Here is a 25,490-nt window from a genome sequence, read left to right as displayed (position 1 = left end):
CTGGGCCATATAAATTGGCTATACTCAGGTTAGGGTCCTGGTTGAGAAGGATTGGAAATGGGAGACACAGGATGGCAATATCTGGGTCTGTCTACCTGAAAATCTTGAACTTCCGGTTTCCCCTGAACCTCTGGGCCTTTATAAGTTGCCCACTTTTTTATTAGTTCTCCCCCTTGCTTGAAGATGATGCAGGAATCTCTGCCTTACGAGAAATGTGCCTCCCCATCTGGATCTTCCCCAACATCCCAACCTGGCCATTAGACCAATAACTAGGATTAAGTAACAACACAAATGGCCAGGACCTGATAAGGGAGGGAAGGGACTATCCTAAAGGAGCCATAGAACATAACCAATATGTACTGACAGAAGCCAGGAGAATATAAACGGGGACTGCATTCTGAGAATGCTGAGGCTCAGTCTAAGTGGGAAGAAGTTGAACCTAACATTGGATGAGGAAGAGATTATCAATATGGGGTCATTCTCTTGGGACACAAGACTTAACTGGCAAGGACCCTGAGAGTGCTAACAAGTTGTGAGGATGGTTTATAAGAGCTTGAAGAAAGCAATGGGCCATAATATATGAAATAGAGATGTCAGAACTGCTATAGGGGCGGGGGGTGAAATTAGGGATCAAAAGGCTCAGAGAAGAGGAAAATTGAAGTGGATATAGCATGTAAAACCACAAAACTCACCAATTGACTTCCACGTGACAGCCCTAAGGAATGTTCTGGGGAAAGGGGCCTCGGCATCACTGATTGGCTCAGTGGTGGCTGCCCCTGCACTTTCAAACAGAGCTCCTTCATAGCAATGGAAATTATCTGATCCCAAAATAATAGAGACAAGATGGCAGCACTTAACCATCAGAGCAACATAGATGCAATTATCATAATGAGCTATGAGGTTGGATCAGCCCTCAGAAGAGCCTGAACTGCAGAGAGCAATGGCGATGGCTAGTACACGATGTTCCTGAAGTCAAGATGGCCAACCTAGCAATCAAAAGAAATCAAGGCTAGACGATCAAAGGGCCAAGTCATGATTCATTGCCCAGTTTCTGGACAAGAACCAGTTTTCAGTCCTGAAATCCAATGACTGAAGGAGAGACCAGGTCTCCAGGAGGAAGAATCCTGCAACACCATGGCAAGTATAAATGGTGGTGATAGTCCCAATCCTTCCCTAAAGGAGTCTACTATCATGTACTTGGACAGCCATACACAGGGGAAAGGAGAATATTATCCAAGCAATTCAAGGACTGTTGGACAAAGTCTGAGATGAAGTTGATACTAGGGGACCCAAAATATCACCACGGGTCCCCAGTTAGAATGGGGGCAGCCAGATGGCTCAGTTGGTTAGAGCACGAGCTCTCGACAATAAGGTTGCTGGTTCAATTCCCACATGTGATGGTGGGCTGCCCCCCCTGCAACTAAGTTTGAAAAGGGTGACTGGACTTGGAGCTGAGCTGCGCCCTCCACAACTAGTATGAAGGACAGCGACTTGGAGCTGATGGGCCCTGGAGAAACACACTGTTCCTCAATATTCCCCAATAAAATTTATTTAAAAATAATAATAATAATCTTTAAAAAAAAAAAAGAGTGGGGGCATGTGGAGACTAGGTAATAAATGGGGTCCTGGCCCAGGTTCAGGTCACAGTTAATCCGCTGTGCACAGTGGAAATTTTCCCACTTCTCAAATGTATAAATAAAATGGACATACTTGGTAGTTAATAAAACTGTCACATTGGTCCCATGAACTGTGAAATAAGAGCTATAATAAGGAGGAAGGCCAAATAGAAGTCTCTGAAACTTCCTCTTAACCCCACCAAGATAGCAATAAAAACATTACATCTTACAGAGATGGCAGAGATTAGTGATGCTCCTTTTTTAAAAAAAATGCATGTTATTTTTAGACAATCTCCATGACTTAAAAAAAAAAAAATGCCTTTATTCCGAGTAAATCAAGGTCAAAATAAACGAAGAGCTCAAGATCGCATCAGTCCCATCTGTCCTACTCCTGGTGTGTGAATGAAAAGCAGCAGCCAGTTACAATGATGGCAGGTAATGGATCCAAACTGCCAACTTTGTTAACGTTTTTCCATTTCTAAACCATCCGTAAAGCAAATCATATATGGGGTCACACCATCCTCACAGTAGTCCGGCCAAGCAACCATGCCATCTGGATTCATGTTTTCACTAATAAACAACTGGTAGTTTTTAAAATTAGCAAGAAGATGCTTGCTGATTTGTGGTGCATCTAAAAATACTGGGACTTAGATTGCCCTTGTGGTTCATCAGCAGGAGTTCCAGACAGAGAGACAAGCTAAGGAGACTTGGACCTGCTTCCTCCCTTCATCCACCAAGCCCCCAGCTCTGAAAGTGAGATATCACTCAGAAGTGTAACATTGTCCCTGCCCCAGCACCAGAGAAGTGGCTCAGAGATTTTGAAGAGGGGTGAAGCAGGCCATAGAATACTGAATTCCAATTCCTCCCCCAAAGGAATTAACTTCATTTGCAACTAAGTATGGAGAAATTCAAGTCAAGGAGCGCTCTGAAAACCAGTGGAAGTGTGGCAAAAGGCAATTGGAAGAAGACTGATAGATTCATTGACTATAGGCTGACTAGTATGCCAGAGAGAAATAGGGGAAAAAAATAACTGGAAAGATCCCTCTTGGGGTTAGAACAAATCCCAAGCACTGATCTGGGGAACTACCCCTCAAAGTAGTCCACATTTGATTGGATTACTCTGTGAAGCATTTATGCCCTAGTATTGTGAAAACCAGCTGAGGTGGTCAAAGAAAACCAAAAAAAAAGAAAAAAGCAGGGAACAGAAATTGTCTATGAGAGTAACCAGATGTCGGATTTAACCAACAAAGACCTCAAAGCAGCCATTATAAATATGTTTAAAGAACTAAAGGAAACCAAGATTAAAGGATTGAAGGAGTGGGCCGGCCCGGTGGCTCAGGCGGTTAGAGCTCCATGCTCCTAACTCGAAGGCTGTCTGTTCGATTCCCACGTGGGCCAGTGGGCTCTCAACCACAAGGTTGCCAGTCTGACTCCCGCAAGGGATGCTGGGCTGCGCCCCCTGCAACTAGCAACAGCAACTGGACCTGGAGCTGAGCTGTGCCCTCCACAACTAAGACTGAAAGGACAACAACTTGACTTGGAAAAAAGTCCTGGAAGTATACACGGTTCCCCAATAAAGTCCTGTTCCCCTTCACCAATAAAATCTTAAAAAAAAAAAAAAAAGAATTGAAGGAAGGTATGATGACAATGTCACATCAATTAGAGTGTATCAATAAAGAGAGATTTAAAAAGAATACAGTGGAAAGGAAATCCTGGAGTTGAAAAGTATAACTTAAACTTTTCTAGAGGGGGCTCAACAATAGTTTTGAACTGGAAGAAGCAATAACTAGCTAACTTGAAATCAGGCTGTTTATTATAAAAGTAAAGATACACTTACCATATGACGCAACAGTTCCATTCCCAGATATTTACATTAGAGAAATGAAAACATGAGTCCATAAAAAGACTTGTACATGAATGTTCTTAGCAGCTTTATTCATAATAATATAAAAATTAGAACCAACTCAAATGTTCCATCAATAGGTAGATATACAAATATCTATCCAGAATACTATGCAGCAATAAAAAGGAAATGTACTATTGATACTTAAAATAATATGGATAAACCTCAAAAACATGTTGGATAAAAGAAGCAAGATTAAAAAGAGTACATATTGTATGATGGCATTTATATGTAATTCTAGAACTGGCAAAATGAATCTATAGTGACAGAAAGCAAAGCAATGGTTATGGGGGGTAGGGGTGAGGGTGGGTGGAAATTGACTGCAAAGGTTCACAAGGGAATTTTCTAGGGTGATGAAAAGTTATATATTTTGATTGTAGTGGCAGTTACACATATGTCTCTGTCAGAACTCATCAAACTATATAATCTAAAATGTGTGCATTTTACTGTATTAAATTATACCTCAAGAAATTTGATTTTTAAATATTTTATTGAAAAGTAAAAAAATAATAAAATAATGAAAAACAATAAAATAAATAAAATTAAGAAAAATTAAGAAAAAGAAAAGTAGTAATTCTTGGAGAAATAGTTGATTACATTTCTGTGGCAGGGGGATTACAAGGTGAGCTTAGGATATGTTATGTGGAAAATCAAGGAAGCTTTCAAACATCAATGGTGTTATGTCAAAAGATCACAGGAGTTATCTTGAAGGGGTTCTTACTGACCAAAGGTGGGTCCATTTGAGAACTAAAAAAATTATAATTGCTATTGAATGAAACATGTTGAATCTCTAAACATTCATAAGTACAAGGTGGTTTTTAAATAGACAAAACCAGGAAAAAAATATTTTTCACCTTTCAAAATACCTACAAATTAAACAGAATTAAACACTTATACCTTCCTGGTAGGAATTGTATTTCATTGAAACTAAATTGCCCAAGTTGATGAGAGAACATTATTCTTTATCAAAGATAGCATGCTAATAAAGGTATACAAAATGAAAGTAGTTGAAAAATCATTTCCCAGTGCTACTTAATCATATTATTGATTCAGGCAAAGATTATTAATTAACCATTAGTAAGTTGTTGATAGGGACTTGGACATTTGAATGTCCACAACAACCCCACTCAGATGACTTCCTGGTTACAAGGTGATGAAAAATGTAGTGTTTCCATGGAGGAATAAAACTGTCACTTCCTTAGTCCAGAGATTGAGCTACATCTAACCCTCATTAAAGGTGAGACAAACCAGTGTTATGTATTTCCTTAGGAGGTGAGGGGAGTAAATATACAATATCACCCATGATGTATTTTGGTTAAAAATGTTCAACTTGAACTAGTCAAGCCTTTAAATCTAACATTCACTTGTAGGAAATAAGATAGAAAAACAAATTTAATGACCAAGGAAGCAATCAAGAAAATTCAGAAAGTGGGGCATTCTACAGGAAAACTGGCCCACATTCTTTAGCAAGCTAGTGTCCTTTAAAAGGAAGAAGGAGAAGGAGGGGGGGTGGGAAGGAGAGGAGGGAGCGGAGGAGGAGGGGGAGAAAGGAGAAGAAGAAGAGACAGAAAAATACATGTTAAAATGGCAAATTTTATGTTATATACATTTTTACCAAAATAAAATTTTTTAAAAAAAAAACTACTCTGGTGTGGGATGTTGATAATTGGGGAGATTGTGTGTGGGGAGGGGCAGGGCCTATATGGTAACTCTACTTTCTGCCCAGTTTTGTCATGAACCTAAAACTACTCTAAAGCATAACATCTATTTAAAAAAAAAAAATAGTCATCAATCAGATTCAAAGATTTGAAGTGTGGTCTGTGATTGCGTCCTACTTTGGACAGACTACCTGTACCAGTCATTTTTGGTACAACTGGAGAAATTTGAATGGGAATTGAGAATTAGATCATTTTGACTTTGTAAGAAAAGAGATTTAGAAATGTCTAAAATTACTTTTAAATATTTCAGCATAAAAAATTGAAAGGGAAAAAAATCATTGACAAAATCTACAGAAGTTTTAAGAGAAATGTCCATTTGTCCCTAATTACTTCCTTTCATAAAATCATTACAAAGTTAAAATTTAAAATTTTAAATTATTGGTTTAAATTAAATAAATTATTAACTACTATGAAAATATACAAGTTTTTCTGGTGTGCTCTTGATTAATTTTAATTTTGACCAATGTTATCACTGTAATTTTTTTACTACATTTAAATACATTAGAACTTATGGAAGGAAAAAAGTATTGAAGGAACACTGTAGGTCAATGCATTTTAATAGAGTTAGCACTATGAGCTCAAGCAGACAAAAAATTGATGTAAAATTTTTTTTTTGAATTTTAAATTAGTTTTATTGTTCTGGCCTTGAAAATTTAGTTTACTTAAAAACTTATAATAGAAACAGACATATAAATACATTGCCTTTGCATAAACAAACATTTTCAGACTTTACTCCTGATACATTCTTCAAATTATCCACACAAAACTAACTACTCATGAAGACTGTTTTAAGCTATATTGCTGATTTTTAAAACAAGCACAAAATATTAAAAACAAAGATTCTTCCTCTCTTTCAGGAGAAATGTTTTATGTTAAGTTATCATCTTTAAATATCTCTGGTGTCAATTCTGGGTGAACCAGGACGGTAGCTTCCTGGCTTGTTCAATGATCCTCTTGCCCTGATCTTGTTCAGATGGTGTCTCTCCCACATACAGCACCACGGTCTCTACCGTAGGAGCCTTAAAAGGGCCCCCTTCTGTTTTCCCTATCTGTCTTCTGATTTCTGCAGTCTCCTTGCACACCTTCTCATAGCAGTAGCCACAAAGGACATGTTTCTGTTTCAGGTGACCACATTCAGGACAAACATCTATGTTCTTAACTTTAATGAGCTTCTGAGGGTGTCTTCTCCTACACCGGTTAACTTCAATGCTGCGTCTGTTTTTGGGAGCAGCCATCCAAAAGATACTATCCAAAAGGTTGGAAATCTCCTTACTTCCATTATTATCATTTGCTGGTTCTGTAATTGTAGCTGGACCTTGGACTGCTAATGCTGGTCCCCACGGAAGACTGGGAAAGCCTGGCCGGTTCTGCTGAAGTTTCCGCCGCAGTCGCTCCCAACAGTTCCTGAGGAGTCCCGGGGCTGTCGGCCAAGGAGGAACCACCAGCAACAGCATGGCCGCCGCCATTTTCTTCTCCCTGAGACCCTGATGTAAAATTTAATGGTACCAAATTATAACAATTACTAAGGACTAATTAACTGTCCTAAGTTTATTTAATGTTTATTGTCTTTTCTTTAATCCACTGTTGATTTTTAAGATTACTATTCTTTATTAAAGAAACAATTTATCATGAATATGATTTTTAAAATTTAGTACAGATATACAGTGAAAAGTAAGTCTCCCTCCCACAGACCGCTAAACCCCAATGAACTGATGTTATCAATTTCTTATGCAAACTTCCAGAAATATATATGTATCTTTTTTAATTTTATTTTTGTAATATATATTTTTATACAAATAGAAGCCTATTACCTATAATACACTTTATTTTTTCTTTCTGATTTATTACTGTACTTTATATCTTAGAGATCATTCCACATTAACACATTCTACGTTATTCTTTTTTAATAGTTTCAGAGTATTCCATTTTATCGATGTGTCAAAACTCTATCCATTCATTAATTCAACAAGTATCGATCTTTCAGGCATCCACTGTGATAGTGAGACAGCAAATACGTAAGGAGGGGGACACCTAGGGAACAGTAGATACAAAGGTCTAAGACAAGAATGTGCTTGGCATGTTCACAGAGCAGCAAGGTAAGTGTTGGTGAAGAGCAGTGAACGGGGATGAGAGTGGAAGGGAATGAAGCCGAAGAGGTGGCCAGGAGCCAGATCATGCAGTCTTACTTACAAGGTCATATTATTTTAAATGTGATGGGAAATCCTTAAAGGGTTGAGAGCTGGTGTGTGGCATTATGTGATTTATTTTTTTAAAGGATCACATGACTCCTGGGTGGTGAATGAATCACAAAAGTGCAAGAATGAGTACATGGAGAGCAGTTTGGAAATGATCATATAGTCTAGGCAAGAGATGAGGGTAGTTTACACTAATGAAGTAGTAGAGGAAAGAGACGATTAGATTCTGCATGTTTTAAACGTAGACCTGATAAGATCTGCTGATGGATTGGCAATAGCAACTGAATCAATAGTCTAGACCTATTCCAGCCAAAATACAACAGAAGTCCAGTTTAGGTTGTCCTGAAACACTGGAATATTCTATATATGGGGTGGACATGAAAGTATGGGGGATTGCTGGGAGACGGTAGGCAGGTAAGAGAGAACTAACATTTATTAAACATCTGTGCAGCAGTTAGGGTTCTGAGGTTGCAAGTAACAGAAACTGACTCTGGTTAACATGATATAGAAAAAGGAAGTCATTGGAAGGACATGGGGATGTTCACAGCCTGGAAAGAACAGCTACAATACCAGGCCTTAGAAAAGACAAGAACCAGATGGCCCAGGGAACCACCGTGTTTCCCCGAAAATAAGACCTAGCCGGACCATCAGCTCTAATGCATCTTTTGGAGCAAAAATTAATATAAGACCCAGTATTTATTATTTATATTATATTATATTATACCTGGTCTTATATAAGACCTGGTATTATATTATACCTGGTCTTATATAAGACCTGGTATTATATTATATCATATTATATTATATTATACCTGGTCTCATATTAAAATAAGACCGGGTCTTATTATTAATTTTTGCTCCAAAAAACGCATTACAGCTGATGGTCCGGCTAGGTCTTATTTGCGGGGAAACATGGTAGATGGCAAGAACTATTGGAGACTTTCTTCAGGGTGCCAGCTGGGATGAATCAGCTCCAACCATTTACCATCACTGTTTCACTCTGCAAAGGATTCAAATTACAGGAAACAAGGGTCTGGCTGGCCAAAGTTGGGTCACATGCCCATCTGGCCTGGGCACCTTGATTGCCAGATCCACCATTAGAGTGCAGCAGGGAATGGTACCGTGTTTCCCCGAAAATAAGACCTAACCGGAAAATAAGCCCTAGCATGATTTTTCAGGATGACATCCCCTGAACATAAGCCCTACTGCGTCTTTTGAAGCAAACCTTAATATAACATCCGGTCTTTTTTTCAGGGAAACACTGTTGTTCCCCAAAGATAAATCAAAATATGCTACTAGAAAAAGGGAAATTAGATACTAGAACAGACAGAAACAATAGATTCCACCAAAACTCAGCATGTGTTTGGCATATACATACATCATCTCATTTACTTCTCACAATAACCCTCTGTGATAGGTATAATATTAACATCTCTAAGAAAGGCTCAGAGAGGTTATGGAACTTGCCCAAAATCACAAAGCAACTAGGCAGCATAACAAGCATTTGAATTCAGGTCAAAACTGCACTTTCAAAATTCATGCTCTTACTGTTACACCATGGTAAAAAATTAAACTTCTACTATTCCTAAGTTTTCCCATCAGTAAAAAGAAGTAATTATTTGCTGTGGGTCTCCTGGGTAGCTTGGATATCCCAGCTAATTTAGGCTTGCAGAGCAGTCAGGGCTCCCTTGGAAGTGAGTGGCCTTGTATTTCCTTTATTTCTTCTGTCATTGATTAGAAAAAGAAGGGGAAAAAAGCATGATGCAATGAAACACGTAATAGTAGCCAGTTTTTAAATGCTTAATATTTTCTAAGCGTAGCGTTTTATATCCATCTTTGCATTTATTTTTCTTAATAGTCTCATAAGGCAGGCTGGCCCGGTGGCTCAGGCGGTTAGAGCTCCATGCTCCTGACTCCAAAGGCTGCCGGTACAATTCCCGCATGGGCCAGTGGGCTCTCTACCACAAGGTTGCCAGTTCAATTCCTCAAGTACGGCAAGGGATGGTGGGCTGCGCCCCCTGAAACTAGGGACGGCAACTGGACCTGGAGCTGAATGGCACCCTCCACAACTAAGACTGAAAGGACAACAACTTGACTTGGAAAAAAGTCCTGGAAGTACACACTGTTCCCTAATAAAGTCCTGTTCCCCTTCCCCAATAAAATCTTTAAAAAAAAAAAATAGTCTCGTAAGGCAGACAATATTATTAACCCGAATTTACAGTGCAAGAAAGTTTTAGACAGTGGAGATTATTGCCCAGCATCACTGGCTTTCAAACCCAAGTCCTTCTGACTCCAAAACTGATACTCCAGACCACTACACAGCACAACCCATCTGGAGCTCCCTTGCCCTTTTTGCATTGAAGCTGGAAGATGGTCCCTTTGCCAGCCACTCTTGATGAGAGGAGGTGGTCTTAGTTTCCTCACCTACATAGTAAGGGACTCCGGTTTGCTTATCTCTGACGCCCCGTCTAACTCTGATTTCTGCTTCCACTTTCAGGGCAAAGAGCTGAGTTCTATGTTAAGCAAAGAGCTAAATTCTGTGTTGTCGGAATCGCCTAAAAAACGTTTGCCTAAAGTTAACATTTGTACAGCGCTTTACCGAGTGCTTCAGACCTTGATTACTGGGACCTTAGTATCTCCCGGCTTCCAGATGTTCCACCTGTCGGTCAGGTGATCGGAACTCTCGTGATTCTAACTCAGGCCAACAGATTTACCAGGAAAAGGAGAAGCATTTCCAATTCGTTAGATTGAAAAGAAAAACTCTCAGCTCATGCTGATAATCTGGGGTATCACACTCAGCAGCACAAAGAGGTTCTTGTAAAACACAGAGGGATGAGCAACGTCCACTTAATGAACTTTGCGCGTAACCAGGCCAGAGCTCTGAACCAAGAGGCGTGGCTTATTCCAGTAAGGAAGGGGACGCACTGGAAGATTGGGGGTGGGGAGTTGGGCTGCTGATCAGCCTGAAAAATGGCTGGGTAGAGTGAACGGTGATATACAAGAAAGAGAAGTTGATATGAAAAGCAGTCTTTGTTTTCTGCTCTTCTTACCCTCATGTTTAGCTCTATTTTATTTCTTTTCCATATTCTTGGGAGAGTAGGGAGGAGTAGATAAAGTTGAAGGGAAACTGCTGTTCAATAGCAAAAAAAAAAAAAAAAAGGCAATGATTTAAACCCCTCCTCTTCCCAAACAGCCCACAAATAGTCTCATTCTAGATGGTAAATAGGAATCTGAAAAATCCATTTTTGCTCAGCTTTTTCATTATAGGGTATAAATTTTAATCAAATCAATATATTACCATCACTAGAATTCTGCTATAATGTCATTAGCCTGTATTTAAATGTAGAAAAGATATTCCGATGCTCACCCTTATGACTCAGCGTTGAACTTAAGTCAGGTCTGCAAAAGGGAGATAAAAAGGCAAAAGTCTCCATGGAAGGGGGAAAAAAACACTCCTTCAGCCAGAGTAGGTTTCCACCCAGATGCAGTTTTTGGTTGGTGGCTAAGAGTGGGCTGATGTCAAATGGTCCTCTGATGTTTGCCAGGCCCCAGGGAATCAGGGAAAAGCTGGGTGGAGAGGATTTCCCATCTCCCAGCCCTACTCTCTGACAAAAGTGATCCCATGGCCAGATGGTAGGGGATGGGAAGTGGGGAAAGCTGGAGAAAGGGAGGACTGGCCACATTAGTATATGTTTCCTTCCCCATCAAAGCAGGACACAGATGGTCTTCCAAGTAATTAGAGAAATTAAATCCCCAGAATTTTCAATCCCTGTATAGCCAGACTGATTACAAAAAAAACAAAAAAAAACAAAAGAGGGGCCGGCCCAGTGCCTCAGACGGTTAGAGCTCCATGCTCCTAACTCCGAAGGCTGCTGGTTCGATTCCCACATTGGCCAGTGGGCTCTCAACCACAAGATTGCCAGTTGGATTCCTCTACTCCCACAAGGGATGGTGGGCAGCACCCCCTGCAACTAGCAATGGCAACTGGACCTGGAGCTGAGCTGCGCCCTCCACAACTAAGACTGAAAGGACAACAACTTGAAGCTGAACGGCACCCTCCACAACTAAGACTGAAAGGACAACAACTTGAAGCTGAACGGCACCCTCCACAACTAAGATTGAAAGGACAACAACTTGACTTGGAAAAAAGGCCTGAAAGTACACACTGTTCCCCAATAAAGTCCTGTTCACCTTCCCCAATAAAAACTTTAAAAAAAAAAAAAAAAAGAGGGAAGGAAGCCATGGAAGATGTGAAAGGCCCTTTGAATCTTTGCGTGGGCAAAGGACTACCTCTTGACATTCATTCCCAGAAGCACTAGGGTTCATGATCTCCCACTTTTACAACTTCCTGAATCATGTTTCATCATTTTTCTCTTCCTCTGGCCCCATCCTTTCCCATCTGGCTCATATATTAAGGAGAATTGGGTGAAATATGATCTCTTGGCTACAGCCAGAAATTTCTCTCTTATGGGTTCTTGCTGATTATTTCAGCTGAATTCTCACGAATAATAGAAAAATTTCACTGTCAACATACTCAGTAATGTTAGGACTTGACCTGGGAGCCTGGGATTGTGATTACCACTTGATTCTGACCTCATTCTTAACTAGTTGTGACAGAAGAGGGGACTCTTTGTCACTAGCACTGACTGTACACTCATAGTGACAAGTGTGCAGGATCTGGTGTAAGAGATAACTCTTGGCTCTGGCCACAGAGAGGGGACTTTACAAACGACCAGAGGGATAAATGGCTTAACAGAGACACCTGTGCCTAGAATGAACTTCCTAGAGTGCGATGGGCCTTTGTAATGATCTCCCCGCTACAGAGGATAAATGATGTCCCGAACAGTGTGACAGAGGGGAAAGATTGTTGGATTGGATGGCAATTGATATGGTTTCAGTCCTGCCTCTGTCACTAATTTGCTGTGGCTTTTGCAAGTTGCTTTGCCTCTCTGAGTCTCAAATTCCTCTTCTTTATGATGGAGATGATACTGTCTGCTTCTCAGGGTTTTTGGAAGGTTCAAGATGAATAGCGTTGTGATTGTGTTTTAAGAGGCATAAAGGGTTATAAAATAGAGTATGAGGTTCCCAGACAAAGTCATCAGGGTTGGCATCTATCTCTTGGTTCTATTTTCCTCAGTTTGACTTTCTTCTTAGATAGGCTCCCCCCAGGGGATGGCAAACTTATCCCAGCAGCTCCGGCCTTACATTCTTCTAGTGTAGTAACCCCGGCATTTTGAAAGCCTGTTTTCTAAAACCTCAAGGTTTGGCCAGAACTAGATTACATATTCAATCCTAGAGTCAAATGGCTGGGTCAACCCCAGGTCATACCACATGAAGTAAAATTAAGAGTAAAATCAAGATTCTGTCATCAAAAGGATGGATACTAGGAAGACCAAAACAATACGTACAGTACTCTGTAAGGTACAGAAGAAAAGTTAGAAGATTTGATGGAAAAGGGGACCATAAGGCATTTGTTATTGCCTCCTTGAAGACTTCCTCAAATGCCCTTTTATGGAAATAGCAAAAGCTTCTCAGGAACAGTATAGCTCCTCTGTCCCCTACAAATCCAGTTGTACAAAGAAAGCAATACCCTCTGCCCACTGTGACCAAAGAGATGTGTCTATCCACTGTTTGGCCAGATGCCTACTGCCTCACTGTGCTCTGAAGAGAGCCTCTGAGGGAGGACGTGGTTTCTATCCTTAGGGTTGTTTCACTGGATTAAGCAGGAAAAACACAGAAGATGTAAGTCTGTTGATACATCCGGAGCTAAAAATCTGGAACCAGTTGGATATGGAGGAGCAAGTGTGTGCGTGTACATTTATATATAACTATAGGAAAAGGAGGATGGATTAAAAGAGAGGAAAGGAAGGAGAAGAAAAGAAGACAGAGAGTTTGGCTTTCTAAGTAGGTTTCATATTCTCATCACCTTTCTTCTTCTTCTTGCTTTTATTAGTTAGGATAGTTGACGAGATGGAGACAAAAATGTCAGTGGCTTAATCAAGATAGAAGTTCTGTTTCTCTCCTAGGAAAAGTCTGAGCTGACAGACCATGCAGGGCTGGTCAGGCTCTGTTCCCTGAAACTCAGTTCTCTTCAGCTTCTTACTCCACCCATGATATTACACTGCTCCACAGGGTCAAAGTTGACTCACCATTACTATATCACAAAAAGGAAGAGAAAGTCACGTAGCTTCCTATTAAAGGTGTTGCCAACATCACGTCAGTTCACTTCCCTTTTGGCAGCCAGAATGTAGTCAATGTCATACATAGCTACAAGAGAGGTTAAAAATGTAGTATAAAAAAAAAATGTAGCATAGCCGACTACCAAGCACACAGCTAAACCTAGGGGGATCCATTACTAGCAAAAGATGGGTATATTGGGGAACAATTAGCAGTTACTCTCCTTCACCCTTCCAAAGCCAGCTTCTACCCATCTCCCTTGAAACTCGCTACATCTTTCAAAAATTAGCTTCTCTGACCTGCTTTTTTCCCCTTCTTCTGCCTCTCTCTCCCCCTCCGCCCCCCTTCCATTTCAATCCGTTGTTTCAGTCGGTCGCCGGTCGTTGGTGGTCGGCTGATCACAGCAGCTCAGGGCAGCTCTCTCCAGCCGCTGGCTACTCACGCTGGCCACCAACCATCCATGGCAGCAAATCCGCCCCCCTCCCTCGCCCCCTCACGACAGCCCAGCTCCAGGGAGAGCTGTTGTTCACAATCTTAGCTGTTGTTCACAATCTTAGCTGTAGAGGGTGCAGCTCACTGGCCCATGTGGGAATCAAACCCGCGACCTCAGTGTTAGGAGCACGGCGCTCCAACCACCTGAGCCACTGGGCAGGCCTGTGACCTCTTTTAAGAAGCCATTCTTTTTTTTTTTTTTTTTTTTTTTTTTTAGGAAGCCATTCTTGAACCTCTCTCTCCACTGAGCTTCTGTGGTCCTTTTCACACTTCTTATGGCCCTTAGACTGTCTGTTATTTTAGTTAGATGGGTTCCCCTACTAGTGTTCCTTAAGAGCAGGGATGAGTTCCAAGTGTGATCTCTGCTGTCCACCACTACTCTCACACAGTTGGGCCTAAGATATAATTACTAAATTAGTGAAACTTCTTCTCTTTTCTGGACCTTTTGAGAGTAAGTTGGAAATATCATTATGATGTTAAAAACCGGAAACCCCTAAATACTTCTCCTTCTACATAACCACATTTCCTTAAAGGCCTAGAGGAAAGGAATGAAAGAAGGAAAAAAAAGAAACAGAAAAGAAAAAAAACTCCAGGTCTTTGCAGTGATGTGTTGGATCACTCCTGGCTTAGCTAGGTTGTTTACAACTCTGCCTTGACATCTACTTCATGCTTGCCCTGAGGCTAAAGATCAACCAGAGGTGAAAGCTTATGGTCTTCTCAGTTCTTCTCTAAGCCTGCCACACGGAGCCTTTCTGCTGTAGTCAATAAATAAGATGAATGCTGCTACCAAGTGCCATCCAATGGAAAGGCAGGGATCTTCACTATGGGAAGCGGCGCATCAAACCTTGGTAACAGTGTGTGACAAGTTTCAACTTGCTCGGTGTAGTCAGTCGGGTGTGAGCTACGGTTGAGAAAGTATCTTTAAATGTGCGCTAAATGACAATGCTCCGCTCCATGTACATTCTTTTGTTGAATTATTTTTCAGCATTAAAAATTATGTTTTCAGGGCTGGCCTGGTGGCTCAGGCGGTTAGAGCTCCATGCACCTAACTCCAAAGGCTGCCGGTTCGATTCCCCCATGGGCCAGTGGGCTCTCAACCACAAGGTTGCCAGTTCAATTCCTCGAGTCCCGCAAGGGATGGTGGGCAGCGCCCCCTGCAACTAAAGATTGAACACGGCACCTTGAGGTGAGCTGCCACTGAGCTCTCCGATGGCTCAGTTGGTTGGAGCGCGTCCTCTCAACCACAAGGTTGCCGGTTAGACTCCCGCAAGGGATGGTGGGCTGTGCCCCCTGCAACTAGAAAACGGCAACTGGACCTGGAGCTGAACGGCGCCCTCCACAACTAAGAAGAAAGGACAACAACATGACTTGGAAAAAAAGGCTTGGAAGTACACACAGTTCCCCAATAAAGTCCTGTTCCCCTTCCCCAATAAAATCTTTAAAAAAAAATAAATAAAAATTTAAAAATTATGTTTTCAAAATATATATAAATAACATGGGAAAGTTCTCATAATATGTTAAGTTTAAATAACAGGGAATTAATGTCTGCAATTTTATTTCAAAAAAACACACCCACAAATAGAAGGAATACACATACACATATGTAGAAAAAGGAGGAGAATCTCAAAAATAATTATTGCTTTTATTTCTTGGTAATGGTTTTTAAAGAATTTTTGCTCTCAAAATAGTTGATGTTCTGGATAAAATATTTCAGGTTTTAGAAAAAGAGAAAACATGAGAGTACTAGGAAAATGATAAATATCACTTTCAACTTCACGTGAACCTAGATATTTCATGTGGCAGAGTTGAAAATAATGAGACCAGAGTTCTCAGTCATCTGCCGACTGTGACTTGACATTTTTTGGCTTCAGTTTTCTGTAAAAGTATGAGTTTAATGAGATGAACTGTCTTTATAGTATTTTCTACCCTTAATAATCTATGCCCCAGGATCTGAAAAATATTTCCATAGCGGGTGAAATTACCATTCAAATGCCTCTGAGAACTAACATTTTTGCATCATAAGAGAGCAGTTATTGAGGGCTTGCCATCTGTGCCAGTTCATGCTCTTATGTCCTCCAGGTCTCTTTTCTTCCTATGTTTTTTTGTAATGGTTTATATGATTAAAATTCTTCAATCCTTGTTCCTAACAGAAATGCTTTCCTCCCGAGCCCTTTGCTAGCAAGTACAATTAATTAGCTCCAACAGATTAAGGGTAGAGGCATACAGGGAATTATGGCAACATGTGCTTTGTTTGCTCTGAGGAATCTATGCAAATAAACAAGTTACTAAACATGTATAATACAATTCAATTTGTCCCAAGTATTTTATAGTATTTTTTGCTATTTATTTTTTCTGGCAAGACCAAGCCAAAGAAAAGGCAAGAGGTGAGCAGGTCCTAGGGTCTCCTGCCCATTCATGGGCCTTCTGCAGTACAATGAATTGTGATGGAATCGTTCCAAGAACTGACTTGGAGAGGTAGGGGGTGAAGAAAATGGGAATTGTGGGGTTTTTTATTTAATGTGATAAAATAGTATAGTTTAAAAAAAACTATATGTGGATATATAGACACAGACACAATTACATACAAAAAAGACCTGGAAGATCACTCATCAAGATGTAAAATGTAAACAGTGGTTATTTTCTAGAAGGTAGAAATATGGGTGATTTTTGCTTTTTGTGTCTTTCTTTCCTTGTTTTCCAAGTTTCTATTTTGAGTATGTATTTTGTTTTGTTTTGTTCATTAGAAAAACAGTTGTTTTAAGTAATTTACCCAAGATTAGGGAAATGAGTTATTGCAGCATTATTTTCATAACAGTCTCTTCCCCATACGTATTGTTACCCTTACTGTGAACATACCTATAGGACTTTGTAGAACATACATTTGACTTACTCTTTGTTCAATCATTCAACATTTAGGGAGTGCATAAAATATGCTAGGTGCCTTCCCAGGCACGAGGGATTTGGAGATGAATCCTTGCCTTTAAGTAGCTCTCAAGTTAGTGAGAGGGACAGTGCCCTATAGAGGTATACCTCTTATCTTTTATACCATATTTTTACTGTACCTTTTCTATGGTTAGATATGTTTAGATACACAAATACCATTGAGTTAAAATTGCCTACAGTATTCAATACAGTAACATGCTGTATAGGTTTGTAACCTAGGAGCAACAGGCTATACCATATAGCCTAGGTGTGTAGTGGGCTATACCTGGACGTTTGTATAAAGTGCACTCTATGACATTTGCAAAACTACGAAATCACCTAACGATGCATTTCTCAGAACATATCCATTATTAAGTGGCACATGATTGAACTGAGGTATATTTATAAAACTGCACAAATCTTAAATGTACAGCTTGATAAAATTTTACATATGTGTACACTAGTATAAATCACCACCAAGATCAAGATATAGAAATTTCTAGTACACCAGAAGCCTCCCTAGGTTCTCCCAGTTAGTAACCACCAAGAATGACTATTCTGACTTCTATTACTGTGAGAGTGTGATATAATACAAAATAAATATTTTTGGTCTTTCTCCCTGGTTCCTGGCACGAGTGCCTAAAACTCTTGTAATTTCCTGAGTGATCTTAGTGAGAGGAGCATCTTTTGTCCCTTTCAACCATACCTGCATTTATCTTAATTGGGTGACTCAAGACGGACCCCTAAATAGCTTCAGAATGGGGGCTGGTTGCCAGAGGAACCAACTACGTGATCTGAGGGTTGGAACTTTCAGCTTCACCCCACAACGTCTGAGAAGGGGAGAGGAACTAGGGATTGAGCTAATTACCAATGGCTAATGATTTAATCAGTCATGCCTATGTAATGGAACCTCCATATAAACCCTACACTATAGGGTTTGGAGAGCTTCTGAATTGGTGAATGTATTCATGTGCCATGAGGGTGGTGCACCTCAAACTCCACAGGGACAGAAACTCCTGTGGCTCAGCACTCCGGACTCACCCTATTTATCTCGATCTGGCTGTTCATTTGTATCCTTTATATCCTTTATAATAAACCGGTGACAGTAAGTTGATTATTTACTTGAGTTCTATGAGCCATTATAGCAAAGTATTGAACCTGATGAGGAGGTCATGGGAATCCCAATTTATCTTTTCTACTATTAGTTGCATTTGAACTATTTCCAATTCAGGGCTATTATGAATAAAGCTGCTATAAATATTATTATAAGTAACTTTTGGTGGATATAAACACTAATTTATATTGGGTTTATAACCAGAAGTAGGACTTTTGTTTCATTTTTTGGCTTGGGACTTCTAGATCATAAGGTATACGTTTTAGTAGGTACTGCCATAGATTTTTCCAAATTGTTTGTACCAATTTACATGCCCACTAGCAATGTATGAGAGTTCCAGTCATTCTACCTCCTAATAAATACTTGGTATTATGTCTTTTAAAAGCAATTATGAATTTTTAAACTTTAGAAATAAAATAGAATGAAGATTCATTTGGAAGTTTAAAAGTGAGCTCTGCTGTGAGGTGCTTTCAGAGATAGTTCCTGGGATGTCAAGATGAAGCGCACCAACCTCAGGGAGGTGTCTGCAGCCTCTGACATGGGCAGAGACCAGAATCCAAGCACAGTGTGGCATGAGCCTAGAGATTCTCAAAGGAATTTCAGACTCTTGCCCAATGGTCTCGTGGGTCATCTAGGGCATTGTGAGGCAAGACAGAACTGGAACAACAGGCTCAAAAAAGGGAGGCTGACCCACTTCTAACCCATTCACTGTGTGCATATGTCTGAAGGGATAGTCCTGACCAAGTTAAGATGGGGCTGCCTTTCCCAAGGTGGGATTAGGGGTTAGTGGAAGTGCTGATTTGTGATAGCAGAGGATCCTGTCTCAACCTGGTCACTGGTCTCTGATTCAACTTGGAAAACAAATCCAAATCTCCTTGGAGGAAGAACTTCAGATGGGCCAACAAAGCTCCCTGGAGGTCTGAGGCCTGAAGCCTAAAGGGACCAGCAGGTAACCAGGCACTGAGCCTGAGGCTGGTCAGCCACAACAAGCAAGAGCATGCTGCTTCCTCACAGGGTTTTTTTGGGTGTTTTTTTGCCCGAGGAAAGTAGAGGCTGGAACTCAAATTCCTACGGGATCTTCTGACAATAAAGGCAAGGGCATCCTGAAGAAGCCCCCGTGTCTGGTGACCAATGCCAGGCCTAACTGTACTGAGAAGCCAATGGTCCCTCTCTTCTCTGTGGTTCAGAATTTTACCCCATCTGCCGTCATGAAGACACAACCGTGGCCCCCGGGGAAGGCAAGCAGTGGCAGTTTCCTGTTCCAGTCCCGGCTCAGGACTGCATGGGAGATGTAAGAAACATAAATTACGGGGTGAGGCCTATTTTATAAAGCACCGAAGACAATGTGTCCGGCAGGTGATGCGAATCGAAAGGGAGGCGAGGTTGCAGTAGCTAAGGAAAGGGTGACTGAGGGGCTGTTGCGGTTAGGGCAAAAGACAGGCTCAGGCGAGGGAGGAGGCTGAGTGGCAAACAGAGCCTCAGGGCTCCTCAGGTGTGGGGAGACAGCGACCTGAGGCCGGGCGCGGGGCTGGAGGGAGCGGGAGATGGGTGTGGCCCAGGCTGGTGGTGCGCGGCTGGGCAGGTTCTCCGTACCGGGTAAGTCGGGCCCGGCAGGCGTGAATTCTGTGCGGACTCCAGGGAATGGAGGGAGAAGGTTCTGCCTCTTCCCATAGTACCCAGCCCTTGGCGTCAGGGCGCGGTGTGTGATAGGTTCAGGGAAACGTGCGGCGCTCGACGGGAGATAACCAGTGGCGGCTACCGGGTAAAGGGTACGCTGAGAGGGATTCCTTCTCCAAGCGGGGTTAGTCGTCCTCACATCTGGGTGCCTCAGGATGAGCGGGCGGGGGTCCGAGGTCGGCGGCTAGAACCCAGATTCCTTTGGCCCCAGGTCACTCACCTCCAGCGGCCGCCAGACGACCGTTGGAAACCCGCCGAAAGCCGCTAAGCAACAGCCGCGAACTGTCCTCCAAGCTCTAAACTCCGCCCCTTTAGTCCTGGCAGCGTCTCCGTGGCGACGCACTGAGAAATGCGGCTGCGCCAGAGTGACGGAGCGCGGGTGAAGGGGAGGGGGTGTTTTGGTTCTAGCCGCTTGCCGTCCTTTCCCCACTCGATCGTCGGGACGCTTTTCATTCTTGCCTTCCCTTCCCCTTCCTTTTCCCTTTCCCAGCCCCGGTCCTCCCTCCCTCCTTCCCTTCTGCCTTCCTCCCCTTTTTCTTCTGCCGCCCCGGGTCCGGGCCATTTTCCGGGCCGGGCACATTAAGGTGCGCGGCCCCGGGGCCCAGTATATGACCCGCCGTCCTGCTACCCCTCGCTTCCCCCGCCCCATGTGGCTGCGGGGCTGTGGCGGCGCTGCCCACTATGGCCCGGAAAGCAGTTAGCAGGAAGCGGAAAGCGCCAACCTCGCCGGGAATTGGGAGTGACGCTCAAGGCCCGCAGGTGAGGGCTGAGAGGCTGGGACTCGGGTGATAAGACCAAGGCAACGAGAGGGGTATAGAGTTTGCAGATCAGGCAACCGGAACCGGGACCCAAGGTCTGTAGTTGGAGGTGGGGGTGGGGCAAGAGCGGAGTCCCGGCTTACTGGGTCAGGATTGGGCCCTCAGGATTTCACTGAAGAGCAGATAGGCCGGAGGGTGGAAGAGCTAAAGAGGAACTTGAAAATGGGGCATATTCCGCGGGAGGCCTGCAGCCTGGAATGGGGCTGGAGGAGAAACCAGAATCTGGGCTTTGGAGGAAGGGAAACCTAAGTCGAAGGGAATCGGGAACAAACCTCCTAGAAGATACGGGGAGGGAGATTAAAAGTCCGCCTTACTGGGGCCCCCCGAGAAGCGGGGATGATTAGGAAAGAATCTCCCTAAGAATACTCAAGTGAGCTAGTACTTGGACCCCTAGAAGAAAACAGCAATTCCCAGGTATCATCCCTATACTCCCTCTTTGGAGAGGAAGACCTTGTAGGACGCGTATTTGGACTCTGATTTCCGGTGCCTCCCACCCCGTTGGTGTTTGATTTTTCGAATTCTACAACTGCCTGGAGCGCGGGGCTGGTGACAGGGGGGCGGCCATTGATCGTTCATCTTGGAAGACGTGGGACCCCAATCTGGCTCCTTGGGCTGCGTTCTCCATGCTCCGCAGGAAGTACAGGCTGAGAGGGAGAAGGGGGCTGGGTAGAGATGGACCCCAGGTCGGTATGGTAATCATTTGGCGCCACTTTCCCTTCCCTATCAGATAACTTTAGGGAATCTGAATCTTTCACTCCTAAAAGGCCTAGTAAACCTTTGTCCTCTGCTTCCATTCCCCGGTCTTTAATCCGTTTCTCATAGGTAGGTTTGACTATGAGCAACATCTTTTCACTGTTGGAAGAGTTAAACTGGACTATCTGGGTTGAGATTCCTCTTCTAATCTGTTTGTATTTCTTTTGTATATAAATCCTGCAGGATGAGTTCTTCGTGATATCTCTAATACAGTAGGATTCCTTGTTCTGAACAAGGGTAGTCAAAGCCTTGATTTCTAATGTTGCTTTCCACAGTTTGGCTGGGATCACTCCCTTCACAAAAGGAAAAGACTCCCCCCAGTGAAGAGATCTTTAGTGTACTACCTGAAGAACCGGGAAGTCAGGCTACAGAATGAAACCAGCTACTCTCGAGTGTTACATGGTTATGCAGCACAGCAACTTCCCAGTCTCCTGAAGGAGAGAGAGTTTCACCTTGGGACCCTTAATAAAGTGTTTGCATCTCAGTGGCTGAATCATAGGCAAGTGGTGTGTGGCACAAAATGCAACACGGTAAGTGTCTGGGAGAGATGTGAACTTTCTCCTGGGTCCCGGGTATGTGGCTCCACATGTTCTAGAACCTCTCACTGCTCGTTTTCCCCATCAGTTTCTCTTGTGAGGAGGTTGCCTTACTCTCCTTTCCATTCCCTTCTGTTGATGACTTCTTCCTCTCTTTTTCTGCTTCTTTTCCCACTTCTACATTTATTTTCTGATGCATTTTCAGAGGAGTCTTATTTCTTTAGGTCTTTAGGTCTTGCCATATGGAAATGCCACTGCTTCTAGATTCTTTTGGCCTCATCTTTTTATGTTTCTTTTTAAGTTAGAGGCCTCAGAGGAAAGACTTAGGAAACAATGGTGCTCAGGGCATCATTCAGGATACATGATAGTGAAAACTTAGGTGTTACCTGCCAGCCTAAGGCCACATGTAGAAGTACTTAAGATAGCACTTGGCAAACATTCACTTTTAGGGAATACAATCAAAAGATGTATTTCTTAGGAGAATGGGCAGGGAATGTGTGTCTGGTGGTATACACGAGTATTTCAGGATGTACATGTTTGTTCTTTGCAAAGCAGTCTCCTTGAAAAGGATTTAGAAGAGAGAAAAGTTGTTTTGACATAGAATGACTTAGAAGACACTTATAAGTAAATGAAGGGAAAAATTTATCAGTAAGTTACATAGCCAGCACAATTTCAGGCATGGATAAAATAAGTCAATCCATAATTAGATATGGTGGATATAATTGGAACATAAGGGCACAAATAGCATGACGTCAGAGGAATGGCAAGTGAAAAGAGGCAGGGTCTGGAGATAGAAAATGATTCTGAATGAAGCGTGTGAAAAGATCAAATGTAGGCCCAGCTGCTCTCTCCATTTTCCTCTCACCTGTGTGAATAGACGTGTAATGTCATAATGCCTGGGTAAATTTACCCTGGACAGAAACACATCTTGGATCAATTGGAAGAGGGAAGGTTCTGTGGATCAAGAAAGTCTTTAAGTACTAGCAGAAGCGTTTGTTATAAAGGACATGGGCAAAGATTTAAAGATGAGTTTTAAGGAAGGAAATAATACCATGGTGATTGGGGCCAAGCTTTCGTTTCCTCTTCTGTTGAAGGTTGCTTGTCATACAGAAGCCTTTCAAAACTAAATGGTGGCGGCAATCCTCTACAAAACTTCATTTTCCTAGTCTCTCAGGCCGCCATTTGTGGTTTAAGAGAACTGTCGTCATTGTCACTTGGAGTAGAGAGTCCCTTATTTGGAGGAATTCATTCCACTCCCCAAACATACCATTGTAGTGTTTTGCCCGGCAAATGTTGTGAAATTGTAACCTGAAGTAATCATCCTAGTCTCCTCTTTGCATTTATTATTGACTGTTTTGAAGGTGAGAATAATGTTAAATAATAATTTAACCTACTGCTAATACGTACCTCTCTCTGTCTTCTATGTCCTCCTGACCCTAAGTGGGGGCCTCTTTTCTTTTTATAGTTAGTGTTTTTCTCTGCTTAGCTTCCAGAAGCAAAGCTGGGAACACTGCTCTTATCTGAACTTTGTGACATTTAGCAAATGATTCCCTTAGCTGTGCCTTTGTTTTCCCATCTCTAAAATGGGAGTGGTAATATCCAGTGCTGAGAAGGTGGCTGTGGACATCTTGGGAACTACTTCAAGTTACCAACAATATTTTACTCAAAAACAGTACCAGGGATAGTGAATCCAAAGCCTTTTCCAGTACTCTTGGCACTCCTTGGGACTTCCCTTAGTGTGGAAGAAAGGAAAATTATTTAAACAATTAGAGCTGTCTGTCTTTGGATAATATGTGAAGATTTTAGGGGAGGAGGAGTTCAAGTTGGATTCTCAATAGTAAGTTAAGTTTTAATGTATTGAAATTTTACTATCAATAAAATGATTTACATGTATTCAGTAGGAAAAGTATGCCACAGCTATTTATATTCTAAAATAACCTATTAATATGTATCTGCAAGTTAGAAGTTGTTTTTCTTTTGGCTGGTTGGTGGTATTCACCAGCATTTAACTGAGTGTATACAAATGCTAAAAAACCAGGTCATTTCCAAGGTAACTGGCTTAGAGCTATAATATTGAAATCTCTGCTGAGGCAGTGGGTCATCTTATATGATAAAAGCAGCTACTTTTCTGTAGCTTGATTCCTGGTCTGGGAATTGCCCTGTGCTGTGGCCTGACACTTGAACTAGGAGGCCAGTAAGCCAGGAATAACAGCAAAGATGGCCAGCCTACGTTTTGATCCCTAATAACAATTGTATGGTCGTATTTTTACTAAGTTAATTAAAGAAGGGAAGGTAGTATAACCTTAATTGAAACACGAGTCTGGGAATCAGGGTGAATAGGTATGTTTTCCTGGTTTAGGGCTATAAACTCAGATTATGCACCGAGCCAGACAGAAAAGCCAGCTCAGAAGTTTGCCAGGCACAAGACAGTAGGAAGTAGTGGGGACCGCACTGAGCCAGAGAAAACATTCTTGGCTCTAGCCCATTGTTGCCATGTAGGAATTTGGGCCTAGCGTTAATAGATTTTTCTTTTTAAAGGAAACTGGAAGTCTGCATTTTTATGGGGAAAGTATCAACCATTTGTAAGGAATACTGAGAATCTAGTGTGACAAGAGCTTTATGCGTCTAGAAGAGCGTTGTGAGATTAAGGTTGGAAAGGTTCATTAGGATCGAATTGTGGAAGCCCTTGAATGTTAAGCTAAGATTTTATTCTGTGGGGAATGGAGAGACAGGGCCCAGGGATTTTAAGCAGGGAGTGATGTGGCTGCAGTAATGCTTTCACGGAGAGCAGTTACGTGATGCTAGCACTATGGTAAAGATGAGAGGTAGTAAGTGGCAAAACCGGAACAGTGGTGAGGAGAGGGTGAGGAGGAGACAGAAGGTAGTTGTCTTAGAGGTAGAATCTATAGATGATGACATGCTCAGATTTAATCCATTCGGAGGAATAAGTCAAAACTGATACTGACGTCTTGAACCTGGGTAAGGGGAGGACGGCAGGGTGAGTACTGAGCAGATTTGAAGAACAAATGAGTTCAGTTTTATGCTTTCAATTAGTTGAAGTTTGGGAGAGGAGTAAAGATGGAAGTTAGTGGTTTGGGAATCAGACCACGTTTCCCCGAAAATAAGACCTAGCTGGACCATCAGCTCTAATGCGTCTTTTGTAGCAAAAATGAACATAAGACCGGGTCTTATATTATGTTATATAAGACTCGGTCTTATAGTAAAATAAGAGAATCTAGTGTGACAAGATAGTAAAATAAGACCGGGTCTTATATTAATTTTTGCTCCAAAAGACGCATTAGAGCTGATGGTCCGGCTAGGTCTGATTTTCGGGGAAACAGGATATATGTGTAAGAGATTATCATTATATTACCATGGGAGAGAGGATAGAGAAGGCACTCTTGAGTTCCACAAACCTTCCCTAAAATTGCAAATTTTTTATTATGTGTGTATTTTCCGGTCACAATATGGGGAAGGTGGGGTGTGGGAAGTAATTCATAGTTCTCATTAGGTTTTCAAAGGAAATGCTGTGAGCCAAAAATGGGTAAGAACCATTGATATTGAAAGGG

The 25,490-nt window shown here is 42.0% G+C and overlaps 2 protein-coding genes across 5 annotated transcripts in view; one reads left to right on the top strand and one right to left on the bottom strand.

Annotated features, from left to right (window-relative positions):
- Positions 1 to 5,085: 5,085 nt before the first annotated feature.
- LOC117031792 (39S ribosomal protein L32, mitochondrial-like) lies at positions 5,086 to 20,492 on the bottom strand. 3 transcript variants are annotated; one of them, XM_033122499.1, is made up of 3 exons: positions 20,035 to 20,107; positions 13,582 to 13,699; positions 5,086 to 6,721 (listed from the first exon to the last, which is right to left on the bottom strand). In XM_033122499.1, exons 2-3 carry the CDS (start codon positions 13,582 to 13,584, stop codon positions 6,140 to 6,142), a joined length of 585 nt encoding a protein of 194 aa, XP_032978390.1. In that variant the 5' UTR covers positions 13,585 to 13,699; positions 20,035 to 20,107; the 3' UTR covers positions 5,086 to 6,139. The 3 variants fall into 3 exon arrangements, with proteins under 3 accessions (XP_032978390.1, XP_032978389.1, XP_032978388.1); XM_033122498.1 differs by lacking the exons at positions 13,582 to 13,699; positions 20,035 to 20,107 and adding an exon at positions 19,731 to 20,011; XM_033122497.1 differs by lacking the exon at positions 13,582 to 13,699 and having other exon boundaries at positions 5,835 to 6,721; positions 20,035 to 20,492.
- The window catches only part of DCAF12 (DDB1 and CUL4 associated factor 12), a 26,429-nt gene continuing 21,286 nt past the window's right edge, over positions 20,348 to 25,490 (top strand). The window contains exons 1-2 of one of the 2 annotated variants that reach the window (XM_033122495.1): positions 20,348 to 20,573; positions 21,661 to 21,915. In XM_033122495.1, the coding sequence (XP_032978386.1) occupies positions 20,496 to 20,573; positions 21,661 to 21,915 (333 nt within the window). In that variant the 5' untranslated portion in view covers positions 20,348 to 20,495. Of the gene's footprint in view, positions 20,574 to 21,198; positions 21,316 to 21,660; positions 21,916 to 25,490 lie in introns of those variants that run through there. The other variant, XM_033122496.1, reaches the window with a different exon arrangement.

This window comes from Rhinolophus ferrumequinum, chromosome 12, assembly GCF_004115265.2.
Source record: "Rhinolophus ferrumequinum isolate MPI-CBG mRhiFer1 chromosome 12, mRhiFer1_v1.p, whole genome shotgun sequence".
In the NCBI taxonomy this organism is placed as follows: domain Eukaryota; kingdom Metazoa; phylum Chordata; class Mammalia; order Chiroptera; family Rhinolophidae; genus Rhinolophus; species Rhinolophus ferrumequinum.
The sequence above is the reverse complement of the archived record's forward strand: the minus strand, read 5'-3'. Positions and strand labels throughout refer to the sequence as shown.